Source organism: Achroia grisella, unplaced genomic scaffold, assembly GCF_030625045.1.
Source record: "Achroia grisella isolate CSIRO2021 unplaced genomic scaffold, CSIRO_AGI_Agris_v1 utg3627, whole genome shotgun sequence".
Classification (NCBI taxonomy): domain Eukaryota; kingdom Metazoa; phylum Arthropoda; class Insecta; order Lepidoptera; family Pyralidae; genus Achroia; species Achroia grisella.
The window spans coordinates 26,484-48,761 of NW_026712821.1; the positions used below are offsets into that span (position 1 = coordinate 26,484).

General features: G+C 33.1%; 2 protein-coding genes across 2 annotated transcripts; one reads left to right on the plus strand and one right to left on the minus strand.

Annotated features, from left to right (window-relative positions):
* The first annotated feature begins 190 nt into the window (after positions 1–190).
* On the plus strand, positions 191–3,868 carry LOC131844009 (uncharacterized protein C18orf63-like). The gene is made up of 8 exons (XM_059192794.1): positions 191–321; positions 470–608; positions 1,064–1,241; positions 1,596–1,695; positions 2,061–2,157; positions 2,574–2,711; positions 3,084–3,197; positions 3,764–3,868. Exons 1-8 carry the CDS (start codon positions 191–193, stop codon positions 3,851–3,853), a joined length of 987 nt encoding a protein of 328 aa, XP_059048777.1. The 3' UTR covers positions 3,854–3,868.
* A 1,703-nt stretch (positions 3,869–5,571) lies between these two features.
* Positions 5,572–7,806, minus strand: LOC131844003 (uncharacterized). Its single transcript, XM_059192792.1, has 4 exons — positions 7,608–7,806; positions 7,343–7,540; positions 6,411–6,541; positions 5,572–5,735 (listed from the first exon to the last, which is right to left on the minus strand). The coding sequence occupies exons 1-4, from the start codon at positions 7,804–7,806 to the stop codon at positions 5,586–5,588; spliced, it is 678 nt and encodes a 225-aa protein (XP_059048775.1). The 3' UTR covers positions 5,572–5,585.
* Positions 7,807–22,278: the final 14,472 nt, after the last annotated feature.

A 22,278-nucleotide genomic window follows, 5' to 3' on the forward strand; every position in this document is an offset into this window, starting at 1 on the left:
TATCCAAGTCTCAAGAATAAGAAAAACTAAATAATATTAGGCTGTACCGTCAGGCGACCATTGCGTACCTCATATTTAAAAAAAAAAGAAGACGAAGCTTTGTAGTTTACTTGGCGCGAAATGTAAAAACAGACCTACACTTTTGATTTACTTTGTAATATTATTATTTTTTTATAAAATCAATTCTAAAATGACTTTTCATTGGAATGTTGCTAATCCAAAATTTGATACTCTAGGCTATATAACAGCCGTTGCGAATATCAAAGATAAACACGATAAGTCAGCTCCCTCTGATTATCACTGGAAAATTCTTAAATGTAGGTAAGTAATATTTTTACTTGCATTTTCTGTTTCGCTAGAAATTATAACATATTTATGTTGAAAACAGTCGGGAAATTATACTTTTTTTTGCTAGTAACTTAACTATATAATATTTTGGTATCAAAATTATTTTTCTTTTGTTACACAGAATTATTATATTTTCAAATTCGTCTATATTAGCCAGTCCCGATAAGAAAAATTTGAAACAAATTCACATTATCTTCAATAAAACGGGCGACGACTATGATAAAATTAATTCATTGTTCTTGAAATTCTCTCTTATACAGGTAATTAAACTCAAAAAAATTATTAGAAAATGTGAAAATTAATTTTCTTGATTGTTTTTATGGCACTACCTATGTAAAGCGAAGCAAACCTTTCTTTAATACTTAATTGCTTGATAAGTTACAAAAATGTTAATCAAAAACGAAGCATAATCGCGAGTTGCATAATCGCGTGCTCCTCTACATAGATACCTGATTAGGTATTTACTCTTTCAATCATAACAGTGGAAGGGCAAACAATATGGGTCAGATCTTGAATAAGGTTCCATGTAGGTATGGGTTAGTTAGTGTATAAAAGGCTACTAAGAACAAAAATATGTGTACCTACTTCAAAAATGGATGAGAAAAAAAAAGTACCTAGTCGTAACTATCTACGTTCCTATTTTATTTTCTAAGTTTGTATGTGACTATTTGAACTGGAGTGGTTTTTATTTAATATACATTTTTTTTAATAAAAGGATGGCTCTATAAAAAAGACTACGGCCGATATATTCGAAATGTGTTTTGTGTATACAATGACAGCTAAAATTGCACCATTATGGAATACAATCGGCACTAATTATCTCATTAATAATAGAGATTTTCTTACAACCAAAGGACCCCAAGATGGACTACAATATCATATAGCAAGTAATGGTAAGTACTTATCTTAGTATACGTAACTTAGGTAGACTACGTAAAAAGTCGTCTGTGTGAGTAACTCAATCTCACCTATTTCAGTCGCCAAACAGCGTGCTTTATTTTTGTTGATGGTTATTAGTAAGTAGACATACTTCAATATGTGGACTAAGGTCAATTAAGTGTACCTATGTAGCAATTTCTAGAAATAATTTTTCCTTGTCCTAAGATAACTATTACTACTACTAAGATAACTTATTATCCTAGGATCACCTTGCTCCTGATAAAAAGGCACTAATAATATTGCTTCTACATAGGTATTACAATTACACAACAGAACAATTAATATTAATACAAATGTATTTTTGTTAGAAAGTTCTACTTACATTGAAGTCAAGCCTGTAAAAATAGTTATTATTATGGAATTGGAAGGTGACTTTGCTCCTGGAGAATATGTCAGGGTATTACCAAGGTAGATATGCCCAAGTATTATGTATATTACTAGTTTTACAGCGGAATGTGGTGATGATTAGAATGCAGATGGTCTCCAAGACCGCTAAAGGACTTACGGAGCGGCTGAAGGCCAGCTTCGATCTGACGGATACGACTCTAGTCTGAGAACACTGCTAGGGGTTCGAACTTTGGCTCAGGCCAATTCGGAGGATGGATCGGACAAGTCTTACGTACACCACAACATTGACAGCTCGATTGCCCCATCTGGGTTGACAATCATGAGGAAGTGTAATGTTTTTAGTTTATTATACCTATCCATAATATTAGACATAATTTTCAGTTTATACCTACTCGTTTCAAATATCACCCACTTTCTTATTTTAGCTTAAATAAAGCTATAGTGGAGGAGCATCACAATTCGTTTCCAGAAATGTGCGCTTTCAAATTTTACAAGGATTTACGTCGCCACTGGAAAAATATTGTAAGTGTTTATTCTAAAACAATATAGGTACTTAGCAGTAAATGGAAAAAAAAGGAAGTACCTACGGAAGTAATTGCTACTACTTAATTGAAAGATAAAAAATATAATAAATAAATCGATAAATTAAAGTTTCGTTATCTTTTCAAGGCAATTCGAGGAGATCTCAGGTGATATCCGTACCCTATATTTTCTCTGTCATATCGTTGTCTGTGTTATCTGTCTCATTTAAGTTTAAATGAGACAACTGACAGACAACTTTGTGCAAAGCTTACCTACCTCTGGAAATATGATTGATTTTCATCGCATTCGCAAACGCTTATTGTTTCAGAAAAAATAGTAAATACTCTGTAATTTGCCATACGGCATAGGTATTCGTGGTATTTCTTTCTGTAATACAAAGTTATCTATGTCAACAGCATGGCTATAGATTGCCTGAACAAGACTGTTCATCATATTATGTAATAAGATTTTGGCGAGGAGAGCCCTTAACCTATCCAAGTATATGTGTGACCAGGAATTTACCCGTCATTATACCAATGCGAAAATATGTTGAGGTAAGATATAAAATACATACAGTGAAATAAAGCATTAAAATATATTTGTTTTATACATACGTAATATTCATAAAAAAAGGCCCAGAGCGATACAAATAATCATATTCATAAGTTTGTACCGTGCGATAAGAACCCGCGACCGTCAGAAGTAAAGCGGTGTCCTAAACCGCTAGACCTCCGAGGTCGTTATATTGCCATTATGTTACTTACTGATTATGTTATCTGTGCTATAACATACACTAAGTCGGTAGGTAGGTTTTCTCATTTTGTTCACTGATCTTTGCTGTTTTTATATATATCTACATACTAGTTGAGGAATAAAAGTAGGTACTAATATATGGTGGTAATAATATATTTTATTGTAATTTGCAGGAAACCGTGATATTCAAATTCATCAGAGATCTGAGGAGTAAAATGTCTGGTATTCTTGGGATGCCATTAATTATTCAAGAAAACAGGAATTATGCTCCCAGTACATCACGACAAGTAAATTATTATTATTATTATTTATTCAATTATGTTGTGAATTTTCAGAGATTTGCCCATGCATTTTGCCTACGTTCTTTGAGGTCTGTTTATGACAATGGAATGGTGATCACTCCTGGGCTAATGGTACAGCTTTCCAGAAAGAGATTAGTTACTTTTTCTTTCGGACTACACTAATGCTGTTGGCCGCAGCTGATCTTTAAAGCTTCACCGGACGATAGGGGGCGAGTGCAAATGGCACTCCAAACCCGCGGAACGACTTATGGAGCGACTGCTTCGAACCTTAGCTCAGACCGTCGTAATTTCGATCCCAGTTTGAATTGGAAAGGGGTGATCGATCGGAGGTTGGGTATTACTGTTAAAAAATTAGTGTACTAACTCTTGGATACAGAATGCTATTATTTTATTTTACCTATATTGTATACTATTCACAATTGTATGCGTTATGATCACAGTACCTAAAATTTTAAAAAGTAGTAGGTTACAGCTAGTGTACGATTAAATGAAAAATCTTTCTTTACTTTTATATCTAATTAGAGTGTCTAAAATTTTTATATACTTTTAAGGAGAACAATGAGAGCCTTGTGGAAACTCAAGAAGTAAGTTTATGCACTCCAACACAAGCGTGTCCATGGAGTACTTATAATACTAATTAACTTTTGATAGTATTTTTGAATAGTTAGTTTAATTGAAACGCAGTTGTACATTTAATTAATTTATTATTTTTCATTTTATTGTCTTGAACACTGAGCACTGCAATTATATGAGAACAATATTCGTTATAGTAATTAACATGTCAATATTATAAGTACCTATAATTAAAAATAAACTTATAATACATTGTGAATATTATTTTTTTACTAAGAATGTAGATTACAGAAGTAGGACAAAATAATGTACAGTTTTACGAATATAATGCGGCTTAGTGCACATTCACAAAGTGGTCGTTATAATTATCGCTATGAAGAATAGGTTTAATGTATAATATATCTATGTAATGATTTCTTAATTATGAGTCAAATTTAAAATGTGTGCGTAAATAGGATATATGAACTCTAGATGTGATTTCATACGGTACCTATTTAATTAAATTGTGTCATAATTAGATATATTAGTTTCATAAAATATTTTTGTTTTACCACAAACTTGTACCATATTCTAGTAAATTCTATTAATTAGAACATAGACTTTGCAAATGTGTAATACAATAAAGTCTTACTAATGTAATCTACTTACCTATCGTAATCCGTTAGTGTAGTCTAATATCCACCCACCACCTGTTGTCAATATCGGTAGGTACAACCTAATCGTCTTATGTATAAAAATAACGTTAAAAACGTACGAAAACATTTTAACAAATTTACTTTTTTGTGTCACTTATCACTATGAAAACAATAGCTTGAGTTAAAGTAAAAATTGGACGATAGCTAAATGAACTGTAACTAGACACACGTCAATGCTAAATAATTATGAAGGTAGCGACTGTTAGTAATATGAAAACAGTTGACACTGTACCTACAGTTACATTTTATTTTCTATAACAATCTACATAAAAATAAATATATTTCGTTAAGATATTTTGTATAGGCATAGAGGTAGGTATAGTGATGAAGTTTCAAATAAATCTATGTTTACATACACATTAGTTTTAAAAAAGACATTAATGTCTTTTTTAAAACTGATGGCTCGTCTTATGTAGTGTAAAGAGCTAATGAGACATAAACAGTACGTACGACGGACATCACTAAAATGAGCAGGCTCTGATACTCGTCAAACCCATTCAAGTTGAATTTCCGAATAATTTTTTTGCGTTACGAAAAAGACATTGTTTCTATGAAATATCTTAGTCCTAAATAACAATATCGTAATTCACACTAACCAAATAATATTTAAATAAAAGTTCTACTTTGTACAAAGTTTGCTTCTGGCGTCAAGTATGTAGGATGATAAGAAGATTTTGAAGAAATACAGAGTAGAATTGAAAATAATACCACTGCCTTATGTTTAAGATGTATGTATGAATATATTTATATCTTCACAACGATGAATTTGTGTATAAAAAGCTTCGTAAGAGACATAGATCTCGTTATAATCCTATATATTTGGTAGAGTAATATTGTTATAGTTCATAAAAACATTAACAATTGGAGTTTGGAGAATCGAATAGATGAAATATTTACAGTTTTAGGATTCTATCACAAATTAGTAATGTGTACTTACTACTATGTTTGTCATAATAATTTTATTTACCTAATTATACCATTCCAGTTTTTAATATAATTTTCTCAAATAGAAACTAAATAGCTAGATATATAAAATTAGATTTTTTCATGTATATAATTTTCTATAGCTATTTTACAAAGGGATCTTGCAATTAATTTATGTTTATCATTCGACAGTTGGCGAAGAAGTAACTAAGTTATTTCTTGGTGGAGTCAATGATGTTTGTGCTGCTGTTTGATGAAAAAATCTAGCAACAGATGGCGATAAATTGCTAACTTGTTGCGATTGCTGTAAAGCTATTAAATTTCCTGTATCCTGAAATGAATAATAGATAGATATATGTTTTGTTATATATTTAGAACTTATACCATATATACAACCAAAAAGAATAATCACATCGTACGTAGGTAAAATAAGGTTTAAAGAGAAATTTATAAATTCTACATATGTACTTATATTTTATAAAGATTAGTGTGAAATTAACTAAGAAAAATCACAAATACCAAGTTATTAAGAATATAATTAATAATAAAATAAATCAGTTGTAGGAACTAGATCAGACGAGACCCTACAAACTGCAATAATTCACGAATATGACGACTATAATTGTGTAGAAACATATTTAAGAAAGCGCAATATAACACTCTTTCATGCATCCATGTAAAATGGTTGCATGTGGACCTTATCCATACACTTCGGTGAACATCATCATATATAGGTATTATAATATTATTTCTATAGCTCTATTTATAATCCTCGACTACAACTACTTAACATTATTTATTGCTACTAGCTTTTATCCATAAGCTTATTGGGATAAAGGATAGTCTATATTCGTAATAATAATAATAATAATGCAGCATATTTTCCTGTCTTTCTTTAAGTAAGATCCCTTCAACTGTTTAGTTGGTTAAATAGGTAACAAACAGAAAGACATACCTACATTCTTTCTCTTTAATAATATTAGTTTTGATATAAATGTAAATTTACCGGTCTACTCTGCCTTGAAATTCTTGGTGAGGTTACTGGTGTGCGCACGTTTAGATAATTATTTGTAAATGGCGCAGTATTTAATAGACACTGAAGTTTGTATCCTTTTGCCAAATCTTCAACAGTTTTACCTATAAAAATAAAAATGTGAAAAATATAGGTATATTAGGCCTAAATATTTCGGTTTTACGCAACATTAGACGAAACCTAAATACCGTACACTTTTTTTATGAATAGCCGTAAAGAACAGCTGTGACAAAGACAAAAGACCAATATTCTGGAATGGTGATCCCACAGTAAGTATAGTTTGGGGACATATAGTCAGATTAGTCAGTGTATCATCTGTTGTTAATCGTGGTGAATTTACCACAATCTACGGAGAACCGCGTGGAGGTCAACCTGACATGTAGTTTTGTAGTACAGGTTTGTAATCTTACTTCAGCATCAAATGTCAACTGTCAAAAAATGATTTATTTTTTTATATAATTGAAGTAGACTATAAAAAGTAGTTTGTATGGATACCTTAGTCTAGCCTATTTTATAAATATATAAGACAATGAAATTTTAGGATATTAGTCATGACATTATAGTTTTCCAGAATGGTTATATATGAGTGGTATATCACAATCGTCACATGATAACATAATGTCCGTTTGCCTATGCTATTCATGGCAATAGTTACGCCAGCTTGTTTGCTATTCCATTTCCTTTTAAAATATAATTGAGGTATTAAATTACTTATAATATTCTAACGTACCTACAAATGTACCCACTTGTATATAGATGAGGTGTACCTACCAAACGGTGCCATTTCTGACATTCAAGTAAGTATACTTATACAAAATACTTTGGTAAACCTTTAACTATCAATACCGTTTAATACATGATGAAATTAAGTCAAGTTTTATATAACAATATTAGAACTGAATTACCTGTTAAAGTTGTAGGTATATTAGTATTACATCGACCAGTTTCTAATATTTTCTTGAGTGCTGTTACATTTTGAAAAATTATTGCTACAGCGGCACCATCTGCCAACTGAGAAGAATCACAACAAGACAATAAAAAAGACCAACTATCGCTTTCCCATTCGTGACTAGAGTATACAGCCAATTGCAATGTTGATGCACCTAAAAATTCCATAATAATTTTAATAGATTGTAGTAATAAAACAAAGACTGATATTAAGAAACTCACCAGAAGCACTTAATAAGTGAGGGTTTGCTCCATGCTGTAGTAGTAGTTTAACAATGGAATATCGTCCATGACGTGCGGCTAATCTAATTGGCCAACCACCTTCTAAATTTGGGTCAAATCCACAATTGAGTATTTCAATGATTTCACTTTCATTATTATTAATAATACAATTTCTAAATACATAATTACTTCTTTCCATAATAATAAAATATATCAAATAATAATAAAAACTGTAACTAAGTGTTAGCTATATGTTGAGCGCCACTCCAATAGAAGTACGTAACTAACACAAATAAATTTATATACTTACCTACATAAACTTTACTATACTTTAAAATATATGAAGGTAGAATTTAAAGTATAGTAAAATTTATGTAGGTAAGTATATAAATTTATGAAGATAAATCAATAAATGTACCTTGTAGATATAATAAAATTCTTTGTCTACTTGTGTTATTTTCGAACACTTAAGTAGACATAGAATTTTATTATATCTACAAGGTACATTTTTTGATTTATCTTACAATTATATTAAATAAATCAATAATTACTTCTGGAGAATTCACGGATTGGAAATTGTGAAGAAGTATACATACTTCTTAGCGAGTTGTTACTTAGCAACAAACATTATAAATACTCATTATTCTATGTATAAAAATTATCTCAATGAAAAATAGTGTCTTTTAAGCTTTTTAATATATTTTTTATAAATAACAAAACATTCCACTGCGCTCAATCCTGATTTACTTAATATTGTAGCAGAGCGATAAACAGTAACGATTTTATGAGAATTTATGAGACTATAATTATTATGTTAATTATGATGTTATACAGTCTGTCGTCAGAATATGACAATTTCAGAGTCGCTATCGAATCACGCGATATACTTCCAAAGCCTGATGTACTTAAAACGAAAATAGTAGAAGAATGTGAAGCACGTCACCATCAAATTACAAATAATAATGAACCTGAATGTTCTTTTAATGAACAAGCATATTATGTTTCCTGTAATATTTTTAAACGAAAGGGGAACATTTTTAAACGCAAACGTCACAAAATTTATACAAATTGCTGGAAGAAAAATAATGAGAGTAAGCTCAATAAACTTAATAATAGTTATCAAAAAACAAACTATGCTATGCAGTGCCTTCTTGCATAATAAGAAGCCTGAAGACAGCATATGGGTTTTAGACAGTGGCTGTTCATCTCATATTACTTATCAACGTGATCTTTTTAAGATTTTAGAAAAAGCCTCCAAGAAATTAAACTTTGCGACAGCAGAACTCACTGCTGATATTAAAGGAAAAGGCACAGTAACCTTTTTATCTAAGAATGGTAAGAATTATGCAGTTACTAACTTGCAAAACACGCTGTATGTACCAAGCCTGTGTACTAATTTAATGCCAGTTAGCAAGATGACAGATGCTGGTTGCTCTGTTGTATTTAATAAGAATATATATTAATTATGAAACTTCAGCAAACAATAGTGTGTACTGATTCCAGAAGTGCACTGTTAGCTCTTCAAGAATTTCCATTTAAATCAAATATTAATTATCCTATTATCATAGAAATCAGAAAATTGCTGCAGTTATGTAACTCGAGGGGGTTCTCTGTCTCGCTTACGTGGATTCCAGGACATACTGGCATAGATGGGAATGAGATAGCAGATCGCTTAGCGAACGAGGCAATTGGATGCGGTGATATTGTTCCATATAAAAATTATTGTCATGATCTGGCTGCTCTCCCAGGATTATATCTACATAATGCTTGGAGTGAATTTTGGCCTAATAGCTGCCAGAATAAGGCACGATATTATTTTAACATTCAACCAACTATTCAGTTTAAACCTTGGTTCTTCAAAATTAATTTGAACAAAAGCGAGACTACGTCAATAATTAGAATGAGATTGGGGCATGTATGCTCTCCTGCACATCTAGCTAAGCTAAAAATTGTAGATAATGATATATGTAGCTGTGGTACAGAAGTGGGTGACTTGAACCATATCATTTTCAGTTGTCCTCTGTATGATCATTCCTACCTTTTTAATAATCCCTATCTCACCGAATTCCTTTACCTACATCAATTCCAATTTTATTATATCTTAATGATATTGATGTGGATAAAAGTATTTCGATTTTTCTAAGTAGTAATAATATAAAATTGTAAATATAAAACTGACTGCCTCTATATAAATATATCATATGTAAATAGTTGTCTGTTAATATATTAAGGTCTTATATAAGTATAATGACATATTGTATATAATTAATATTTATAGTTACCTTAGTCTAATCCTTATAATTAATCCTATTGTCAACTTACCTGATCCTTTAAACCTATCGTCCAAAATTTCCTTTACCTGAACTACTGTTTCCCAAATTTTGTATATTGGCAAATGCACAGACGTGCCAAGCCATAAAGAAGAAAAAAAAAAAAGCAACAGTTAATAATCCTAAAGATGGAATAACTATCACGGCATTCAAACATGAAGATGGTCTGAATGATGGTTCTGTCGAAAGGTACAAAACCTATTAATCAAGATCGCAACAATCTGGTCGATGATAATGATGACAATGTTTCAAGCAATACTAAAAAGGAAACATCATCAAAAATCTGTGAGTGGCACAGAAAACTTGGCCACATGAATGCCAAGGATCTTAAATTTGCACTTACAAATAAAAAGTTAATAGGCTTAAACTTCGATACTTCTGAAATGCTGAATGATTGTGAAACTTGCATCCAAGCAAAACTTCATCGAGTACCTGCTCCTCGTGAGAAAACGACATTACATATTACAAAACGTCTGGAAATCGTTCACAGCGATGTATGCGGTCCAATAAGGATCCCTACAGTAAGTGGAAAGAAGTACTTTGTTACGTTTATTGACGACTACAGTAGATATAGTAAAGTCCACATAATTAAAAACAAGAGCGAAGTCTTTGAAAAGTTTAAAGAGTATAAAGAATTAGCAGAAACACACACTGGAAATAAAATCAAGTTCTTACAGTCCGATAATGGCACTGAATATGTAAATAAAGAGATTGATACTTTTCTAAAACGATGTGGTATACAACGAAGGCTGACGGCACCTTATACTCCAAACCAAAACGGTGTAGCTGAAAGGAAAAATTGTACACTTGTGGAAAAAGCAAGAGCAATGATGATTGATGGAAATACACCTTTAAAACTTTGGGGTGAAGCTCTAGTTACAGCAAACTATCTATCTAATAGGAGTATTAATAGCGCTATTGAGAACTGTTGCGGGTAAATTATAAGATGTTGCTGGTCGAGACGATGTATATTACAGATGATGATAAACTGACAATGTGTACATAGAAATAATGATCTTATATACTAAATAAAAGTAGGAAAATGTAAGGTGGGGTGACACAGTTTAGATACAGCAGTGCCTAGTAGACAATATTGAATTTGACTTACTAGACATTATTAAATGCAATTATTATTTTGATGTATCTAGGTGACTGTGTCCCATAAGAACCAAACTCCATTTGAACGGTGGGTTGGAAGAATACCATGCATTAATCATTTGTACGTGTTCGGCTGCAAGATTTTTGTTCTTCTCAAAGGTATTAATGGTCACAAATTTGCACCCAAAGCAATACCTGGTATGTTCGCAGGATACTCTGAAACATGCAAAGCATTTAGAATATTCATACTTTCGAAAAACAAAATACTTACTTCAAAAGATATTAAAGTCATGAAGATCATGTTCTATGATAAATCAAATAATAAAGAAGTCCTTGGTATTAATGGTATTAACAAACCTGAATTGAAAAATGAACACCGTCAACAAACTTCATTTTCAAGAAACACCTCGTAAACAAATTAGTATTAAACTTGATGGAGTTGACGAGGTAGAATTTCAACAATCAGAAACGGTTGATGGGGACGATAATGAATTGTTGCAAGAAAATTTAATTAATAGTACTAATAGTAATGATAACTATCAATTACTGGAATATGAAATTAATGAAGGTAATGATATATCTACTAATAATTCATTTGATGAAGATGAATCAGAATTGTCAGAAAACGTTATACAAACAAGATCTTTACGAGACAGATCAAATATACCTAAATCTTCCTAAGCGTTATAATAATTTCATTATGGCCGCAGTTGAAGATATTGAAAACAAACCCAAAGAACCTGTAACATTTAAAGAAGCAATTCAGTCATCAGATAGGGAAAAACGGCAAGAAGCTATGTTGAGTGAAATAATGTCACTTGAACAGAATGAAACCTGAGATTTGGTGGATCTACCTAAAGGTCGAAAAGCCTTACCCTGCAAATGGGTTTACAAAATAAAAATGAACGCTGATGGTTCTGTCGAAAGGTACAAAGCCAGAATGGTGATCTAAGGTTATTCCCTGGAAACCTGGTCTAGATTATGGCAAAATATTTAGTAGTAGTAGTTCGTCTGAGCACAGTCAGAAAACTTTTAGCCATAGCTGCCCAGGAAAATCTGAAACTATATCAGTTTGATGTATTTACTGCCTTTTTAAACGGTACAGTAAGCGAACAGCTATATATGAAACAGCCAGAAGGCACGAAGAGAAGACACCAAGATGGTACAAAGAGAGTCTGTAAACTAAAGCGCAGCCTCTATGGGTTAAAACAAGATCTATGTCAAAATGCGTATTTAAAGAAAGTTTTGTACTCTCTTTTTTGTCTTTTTTCTTGTTTTGACATTATTTATCTCTAATTTTCTTGAAACTAGCCCAATTGCATACGCTATATCAGGGCGTGTGCCTGTCATTAGATATGCAAGTGCACCTACAGCTTCTCGATATGGGAACTTTTTCTCTTCAGGATCTCCAACTTTCCCTGTTTCAGAAGTCCTATCGATAGGTGTTGAGATTGGGTTGCATTCAGACATCCAGAACCTATCTAAAGTCTTCTTAGCATAACATTCCTGATTGATGAATACTGAACCATCTTTCAACCTTCAATTTCCAAACCCAGATAGTAGCTTGCTGTTTTGCTTGTTATTTTTAGCGTCTGCCCTAATTCTTTAAGGAATTGGTCCGCCAAGGCTTTGTCTGTAATGGCGACAAGGCCGTCGTTCACATACAAAGTTATTAATATTTTCTTGTCTTTCACTTTCTTTGTGAAAAGACAACAATCGGCACTATTCTGTATGAAACCCTTCTCTATTAGAACCTCTTCAAAGCAAGAGTTCCAACAGCGCGGTGCTTGTTTAAGGCCGTAGAGACTTCTATTTAAACGACATACTTTTGAAGTGCCGTCACTGAATCCATCTGGCTGCTTTATATAGATCTCTTCTTTGAGCTTGCCATTCAGAAATGCAGTCGCTACATTAAATTGTGTTAAATATAAGTTAGCACTAACACTTAACAAAGCTCTTATTGTGGCCATGCGAGAAACGGGACCTTTCGTTGCTTGAATCCTTTAACTACAAGCCTAGCTTTGTATTTGTTAATAGTTCCGTTTGGGTTACGCTTTATATTGAAAACCCATTTACACGGAAGTGGTTTTCTGTTGGATGGTAAATCACACAATGTCCATACATCATTCTCTTTAACGGACTGAAGTTCGCTTGCCATAGCCTTCTTCCATTCAGCACTATCCTCTCTCTCAACAGCTTCTTTAAGTGTACCAGGAAAACTCTCTGTACCTATATGGCACACATAGTCTTGATACCTTTTGGGATGAGGTATGGTCGCTCTCTCTCTTAGATTGTACCTAGGCTCCATGTCACTTAATGGTTCGACTACTTGTAGTGGTTCATCAACATCATCCATACAGTTGTCATCATTATCCTCATTATTAGGGATAATAGGATCGCTGTTCTCATGGATTACGGATTCTTGAACATGGTCATCCATCACCACTGTTCTCCCTCTAGAACATGTTCAAAATTGTCATTCTCATTTCTAGGCTCTTGCTCGATAAAGTGACTCCTATCTCATAGTACTCCCTCTGAAGAATTAGGCATGCAGGTGGAAATCCTGAATTCAACATCGCTCTCACAAGTAATGTCTCTTAACCTTATTATCTTCTTTCCATCATAGACACGATATCCGTCATCATTTTCGTAGCCTATAAGAATGCCATTAATAGTTTTCTTATTTTTCGTGCGATTTTGTTTTGGAATTTGCGCATAACAATCGCTACCAATTATTTTTAGGGGAGTTATCTTGGGCTTTTTTCCATGCCATAGCTCATAAGGTACTTTGCCTTCCACTCTAGTGGGACCTGTCCTATTGAGTACATAGGTAGCGGTGTTGATTAACTCAGCCCATAGTATTTGCGGCATTTGTTTTCTAGTATACATCATTGATCTCGCAACTTCTACTAGAGTACGATTCTCTCGCTCACTACAGCCGCTTTGCTCCGGTGTGTAAGGCATAGTCAGCCGCTGTTGTACGCCGTATCTCTGTAATATCTTTCGCATATCTTCATTATCAAATTCTCCGCCATTGTCACTTAGTAAAGTCTTAATAGTATGCCCAGCATTTCTACTTTCTTCAAGCATTTGCAAAAGCTTTTCTTTACTTCTGACTTCTCTTTGATAAAATATACAAAACGATAACTTGAATAATCATCTTTAAATAATACAATGTACTTATATTTTGAGATACTTTCGGTTGTAAATGGACCGCAAATGTCAGTGTGTATAAGTTCACCAACTGTTGTTGCTCTTTCCCTTGTTCCAAACTGTTTCCGATGTGACTTCCCATAAATGCATCCTTCACACTTAACTTTATCCGGACTCAAGTGTATGCCTAACTCATGCTTTAATACGCGCATGACATGTCTCTTATCCTGGTGAGCAAAGCGTTCATGGTACAATTGTAGCATATTGGAGTCAGTTACAGCATTTATCTCTATTGTCGAATTATACTTTGTCGGCATGATGGTCTTCATGTCCAACTTGTATAAACCGCCATATGGAACTCTACGTCCTACAACTCTAGTTATGCCTTCAATATCTAAGTTGCATTCCTTAGTTGTTGACGTGAATGTACTATTCTGCATCCAATCTTGTGCTGCTACAGTTGAAAATAAATTCTTTGTCAGTGATGGTACTAACCACACATCATTCAGAGTTATTTGCCGTATTGTTCCGTTAACATTTGACTCTACCTCAACAGTACCCATTCCCAATGCAGGTATGGTAGTGTCATCTGCCGTTGATATTGTGTGGTCTGAATCAAAGTTTTGAAAACTAGTGTAAATATCTTTCTTCACTGCAATGTGTTGTAGAAATATGTAATAAAACTATTAATGACTGAAAAATTTATTTTAATGTTATGGTAGATAGAAAGGTGACAATATAATTTTGTTTGTATATTTTTGATTATAGTATAGACAAAACATTTAAATATATTAATATCAAAAGAGTTTTCTCAACATATCCTCCCGTAATCAAAACATATATAACAAAACAAAACGTAACAAAAACAACAGTATCAAAAATACAACGTAGTAAAATATATACACGGTTCCTTTTCAACCTCCGTGTACTCCACTCCAACGGCTAGACCTTTTCTGAGTAAGTCCATACCTAATCGACAATATTTCTTCAGCCATTCACCATGTGAAGTCATATATACTGATGTTCCATAAATAGATTATGCATTTGTCACAATTTCTGTTTTCCAAACTAGATACAACTACCGGACAAAAGTAAAGGATTTTAAATAACACGTCTTCTGGTTTAGCGTTTAGTTCGCCTAAAAGCGTCTTGATATACATAGTATGTTTGCAGCACTCTGCTGCCGCAATGAACTCCGCTTCTGTAGAAGACAATGCTACTATAGGTTGCCTTCTTGAGCACCAGGCAATTGGTCCATCACCAAGTTTAATAACATATCCTGTAGTACTTTTCCGAGTTTCTAAGTCACCCACATAGTCAGAGTCACAAAATGATGTTAACTTAAGATTGGAATCGAACCTGTAACACAAACCATCCTCTATAGTACCGGAAAGGTATCTAAAGATTCTTTTAACTGCTACTATGTCCCTTTTCTGAGGATTCTCCATATTTCTACTAGTTTTAATGACAGCAAACGCTATATCCGGTCTAGTTCTTGTTGACAAATATAGGAGACTGTCTACAGCTTCACTATAAGGGTACATCAACTTTTCCTCTTTGTCACACTCTACTTCTCCCTCTCCTGCGGGTGTCTGGGCATGTTTGCACTTATCCATATTAAACTTCTTTAAAAGTGATTTGGTGTATTCAGTTTGTGTTAGATGCCATCCTACATTCTGTTCCTACAAAATCACCTACATATTGTGATACCATAGTCGCATCTTTTTTAGCTATACCAACATCAATAGATTTGGATTTAATATTTGAGAGTAAAGTTTTATCGTTGACCATATGTACGGTACAACCAGAATCAAGAACAAAATTTGTTCTCTCACTTATAACATTGTTACGTGCGGCTAAGAGCGCAACTTTATTTTCGTTTTTATTTTTCCGAAAAAAACAATCTTTTTCTTTATGATTTGATTTCTTACAAATTTTACAAAATAAAAAATTCCTGCACAATTTTGCTATATGACCAGTCTTATTACATTTAAAGCACACATTAGTAGAATACGAGCTAGATGCCTGACCGTTACCTGTATTTTTACGCATTCTACCTTTATTTTCAGCAGCTAGGACCACTGATTGTATATTCTCATTTTTTCTTTCTTCTTCTTTTACCAGTCTTATTCTTAAGTTCTTTAGCGTTCTTTCTTCTTTAGGAGTACTTTCCCAAGCTGTTTGTTGGTACGAAAGATTGGGAGTTATCTATATTTGAAAGAATGTTTAGTATTTTAGATTCTATCATTGCATCATCAAATGGCATTTTTAATTGTGTCAGTCTATGTATTACATTTTCAAGCTTTGTAAAATTTTCATCCATGGATATGTCATTTTCAAATTTATAGTTGTAAAAATCTTGAAGCAAATTCATTTTTTTCGGTCCTCTGTGCCTTCAAAAACATCACATAGTACCTTAAACATTTCGTATGCAGTTGTGCATTGGAACAATTGAGTTTTATGCTTTTTTGATACACTTTGCAGAATAATATGTTTTGTCATAGCGTCTTTACCTGTTTGTATTTTTTTTCTCAGTATTGTCTGCATTATCTATTAGTTTATACCATCTAGAATAGATACGTGAAGTTATGGTACCTTACTGGCCATTTAAATTTGTTAATATAAAAAAGGAATGTACCTATGATTTTTAATGTCACTCAATAATAAAATACGATTATATCTGTTTGCATATTTAAATGATCTTTCCTAAACTCTTTATTTACGGACTATATTTATCTTAAAATTTATTAATATCGTATCTTAATTAGTATCGTGTATAATTGCAAAATCGCACGTAACGGTCGATTGCAAATTTTTTTTTAAGAGTTATTAACACCAGATTATTTTCGTATACGTGGATAAAAGATTAAACTATAGTTATGACCATGGAAGGAAATACAAAGTTTCAAGTCTTACCACTAAACGAACACAACTGGGTTACATGGAAATTTCAAATAAGACTAGCTCTAAAAGGTCATGGTCTCCTACACGTTGTTGAGAAAGACTTCGTAGAAAAGGATAGAGCTACGACTGCTGAACTTGAAAAATATGCCAAAGAAGATAGTACAGCATTTCTTATTATAACGACTAATTTGACACAAGAGAATATCATGAAGGTAATGCGTTTTGAAACAGCAAGAGAGGCTTGGCTAGAGTTGCACCGCATTTACGAAGGAGATATAGAAGATCGAGCATTTGATTTAATTATGACATTCTTTAAATTTGTAAAGGAACCTGCTGATAATATTGGCACGTATTTATCCAAACTAAGGAATGTATGGCGAGATCTCTCCCTTGAAATGGAGAAAGAAGGAGTCAAAGAACTACCAGAAATCTTTCTTATGGGTAAAGCTTTAGAAAGCTGTCCGGATGAATATTTCCAGTTTATCTCAAGTTGGAAGCTGTTAGCAAAAAAGGATCGTAGTATAGAGAAATTAACTGTTGATCTATGTTCTTACGAACGAGCATTACAATCTCAAGGGTCCCGAGCTGAAATGGAAGAAGCACTCGCGCTTACCGGAGGTAAAAGCAAGTCTAAATTTCATAAAAAAGGTAACTGTCAAAGACAAGTCAAAGAAATGTAGTTATTGTGGTCTGAACAATCATTTTGTTAAAGATTGTCGCAAATGGATTGCTGATGGATGTCCATTAACATTAGAAAAACCATCAACGTCAAAACAAGGAGTAATACTTCCTACAATAATAAATGCAAAGCTAACATGATGCTAATGAGTGTTGAAGTAAACTACACGGGAAACATTGATAAACATCAATGGTATGTCGACAATGGTGCAACTAGCCATGTCACAAACAGGTCAGATGTATTTGAAAATTTTGAACGATTTCAAAACAAGTCACATATAGTAACAACTGCCAATGGACATGCTATTGCTGCTACTGGTAAAGGATCCATAATAGTGGAAGCAGATATTTATGGTAGAAAGCAACTGATAACTTTAAATGATGTTTGGCTTGTTCCAGAAATTTCAAAAAATCTTTTTTCTGTCTTAGCTGCTCAAGATTGGTTGAACGATAGCACATTCATATCAAAAACAAACAACTGCTAATTGATTTTAGATGGAGAACCTGTCCTACTCGGTGAAAGAGAAAAATATGGAGGTCTCTATAAACTAAGATTGCGAAACAAACCATTGAATCCAATTGAAGTAAATATTAATGCAGTTGATACAACAGATATGCTATAGCTCTACCATGAAAGGTTTGTACATCAGAGCAAAAGATCAATATGTAAGAAAAATTGTTGAACGAGAACTGGGCATAAAAATTGTACGTCCTACTCACAAGAACCCTATGTGAAGGATGCATCTATGGAAAAACTCATCGTTTGAAATTTGGAACGCGAGAAGGAGCATCAAAGCCAGGCGAACGCATTTATGGTGATGTCTGTGGACCATTTATACTCTCCTATGCCAAATATCGTTACTTCCTATTACTAAAGGATGACTTCTCAAAATATCGCTATCTATTTTTAATTAGAAAGAAAAGTGAAGTGTGAGTACAACAAACAACAAGAAAAGTGAAGTCCAAGAGAAGCTGATACAATTTATAGCTCAAGTAAAAGCTACAGGGCACATTATTAAAGAATTCTTCACTGACAATGGAGGTGAATTCGTAAATGATGATGTGAAACGGATTCTACAAAAGGAAGGCATTACGCATAGATGTACTATGCCTCACACACCACAACAGAATGCAACTGAATGTGATAATAGAACAGTTGTTGAGGCTGTCAGAGCTATAATGCATACTCCTACAAGGGAACTACATGAAAACTTATGGGCTGAAATAACAAGTACTGTTGTTTATGTACCGTACTGGTCCTACTCATTTGGAGAAAACTCCTTACGAGTTATGGCATGGGAAAAAGCCAAGGATTAAACATTTACGAATTATTGGAAGTCATTGTTATGCACATGTACCAAAGGCATCACGCAAAAAGCTGGACAAAAAAGCGAAAAAGGTATTCTTATAGGTTACAATGAGGAGGAAGGGTATCGCATTTGGATAGAAAACACTCTGACAGTAATGAACTCCAGATGTAATCTTTGAAGAAAAGACATTAAATCCTATAGATGAAAATATAATCCCTACCGAAAGTAATCATGAAGAGAAGACTGCTAAATCAGTGATCATTCCACTTCAAGTCTGTAATGATCCAACTGACTTAAGTCAAGAGCATGACGAGTCGAATGTATCGATTGATTTAACTAACGACTATACACATTCAGATACTACCGAATGCGAACATGATATTGTATCCAATGCAAACATTTTGCCACACATTGATACGAATGAACAAGATACATACGAAGATGATTTATTAAGAGAAGATACCTTATCTCAGGAAGAAATTCGTAATGAAAATCCTCGAGAGGAAAAGAGAATAATTTTAAGAGATCGATTTAAAATGAAAGCTCCTGCGAGATTTGACGAATTTGTTTTACATTGTGTAGAAGAGTCTATAATCATGAAGAAGAACCAAAGACATTTAAAGATGCGATGAAATCTGCTGATAAAGACAAATGGCGAAAGGCTATGGATGATGAAATTAAATCCCTGAAAGAGAATCAAACATGGGACTTAGTGCCATTACCAAATGGACGTAAAGCTATATCCAGTAAATGGGTTTATAAAATCAAGCGAAACTCTGATGGGTCAACTGACAAATATAAAGCTAGACTTGTTGCTATTGGCTACTCTCAAAAGAAAGGGGTCGATTATGAAAAAACATTCAGTCCCGTCGCAAAAATGACCACTATCAGAACACTATTAAGCATTGCTGCTCGTGATAATATAATACTCACCCAATTTGACGTCTCTACAGCATTTCTTTCTTTTTTTCAGAAATTTATGTCAAGCAACCTGAAGGGTATAATAATGGAACTAACAATGTATGCAAGTTGAAATGTAGCTTATACGGACTGAAATAAACTCCATTGTGCTGGAACAACTGTATTAAAGACTTCCTTATAGAACAAGGGTATGTACCTGGAGAAGATCCTTGTTTCTTCTCTATGAAGAGGGGAGAAGGTAGGCTACTATTGGCCCTTTATGTTGACGATGGCTTGATAGCTAGTACATCACAAGAGCTGACTAATGAGTTCCTTGAGGTGATAAAGAAACGGTTTAAGATAAAAATCCAAACTAACAAAAATTCTTATTATTTTCTAGGGCTTGAAATAGAAAAGGAGTCTAACTGTATTAAAGTACATCAAGGTGCATACACAAAGAAGGTATTAGAAAGATTTGGTATGCAGAACAGTAAAACTGTTGCTACACCAATAGTGAAAGAGTCTGAATTAAGAGAAGAAGATGGGGATAACACATTTCCTTACAGAGAAGCCCTTGCATATCTTATGGTAGGAACAAGACTTGACATTTCTTATGCGATAGGTGTTGTATCCAGACACTTAGAAGCTCCTACAAAAGCAGACATTACAAGACTGAAATATTTCGTTATTTAAATGGTACAAGGGATTACTATATCACATACAGCCAAGATACGCAGAAAGAATTAATCTGCTATAGCGATGCTGATCATGGTGGAGATCCTAATTCTGGAAGATCGACTTCAGGCCTGGTATGTATTTACGGAGGTCCAATATCATGGAGAAGTCAACTACAGTCGTCGGTGTCAATCTCTAGCACTGAAGCTGAAATAATAGTCGCAAGTGAAGCTGCAAGAGAAATAATATGGCTTAAACGATTTATTGAAAATATAGAGCAATCATCAAAGATTCCTGTTCTATACTTAGACAATGAATCAGCCATAAAACTTGCATTAAATCCACCCTATGAGTTCCATAACAGAACCAAGCATATTAAGCTAAGACATTTCTTCATACGAGAAGCCATAACTGAAGGAGTTATGAAAATTGCTAAAGTTGGTACTGAATTCCAAATTGCAGATATGTTCACCAAGGCTTTATACAAACCAAGATTGGCAATGCTATGCCGGCTGATTGGTGTACATGCATAGATTCAAGATTTCTCTTCACAGGAAAGGAACCATCACTTCAAGAGAAGATATTAGTTTATACCATCTAGAATAGATACGTGAAGTTATGGTACCTTACTGGCCATTTAAATTTGTTAATATAAAAAAGGAATGTACCTATGATTTTTAATATCACTCAATAATAAAATACGATTATATCTGTTTGCATATTTAAATGATCTTTCCTAAACTCTTTATTTACGGACTATATTTATCTTAAAATTATCAATATATTGTAATAGACCTTTTGCTTCGAGATGAATTTTTATTTCAAATTTCCATAGCTGAAAGGAAGTGACATCGTCCAAAAGACAAATTCGGTGAACTTCTTCAGCCGTTGCGACTGCCATTTTAATATTTTTACTGTTGTTCTACACTATTTTTATTTCTATATTATTTATTTTTACTTATTATTTGCTCTGATAGCCTGAAGGGTTTTACGAGGAAAATTGGAATCAAAGAATTTTACGTCTTTACAGAACAACTATTATATTTAGACAGCTTTTGTGACATCCTTTTAAAAAACAAAAAACAAATTAATTTCTTCTTTTTTACAGCCACAAACTAAGTAGATTTTAGAAGGAAGCGGAATATTTTTACTTATCTACTAATAACACAGATAAGATAATATTACAAACTAATAATAAATTACTGTATTGCTAAAGTGCTTGACTGTTAGACCTCCACGTGGTCTCCCCTGGAAACCTTCATAATTATAATCGTTATTATACTTTGTGCTCGTGGTCTAAAAAACAATTACTAAAAGTGGCTAGTAAAATATAAAAACATAGTACAAGAGAACAGTAATGAAGTAGAAATGAATGACACTTGTTATACATATTTATTGATTGAGGGATAATTCTCAAATTTAAGGGCCAAAAGTTGGAGGAAAGCTAGATGGTCTGACAACACTTAGAAATGAAATTGTATCTGAATTTAGCTTGAAAATCAGCGAAAATAATTCATATAGAGTGGCAACACTGAAATATTAAAAAATAAAAATGTCATGTTCCAATTTTTAATTATTATTTACGAATACTTTAGATTTTAAATAGTATTTTACCGTCTTTAG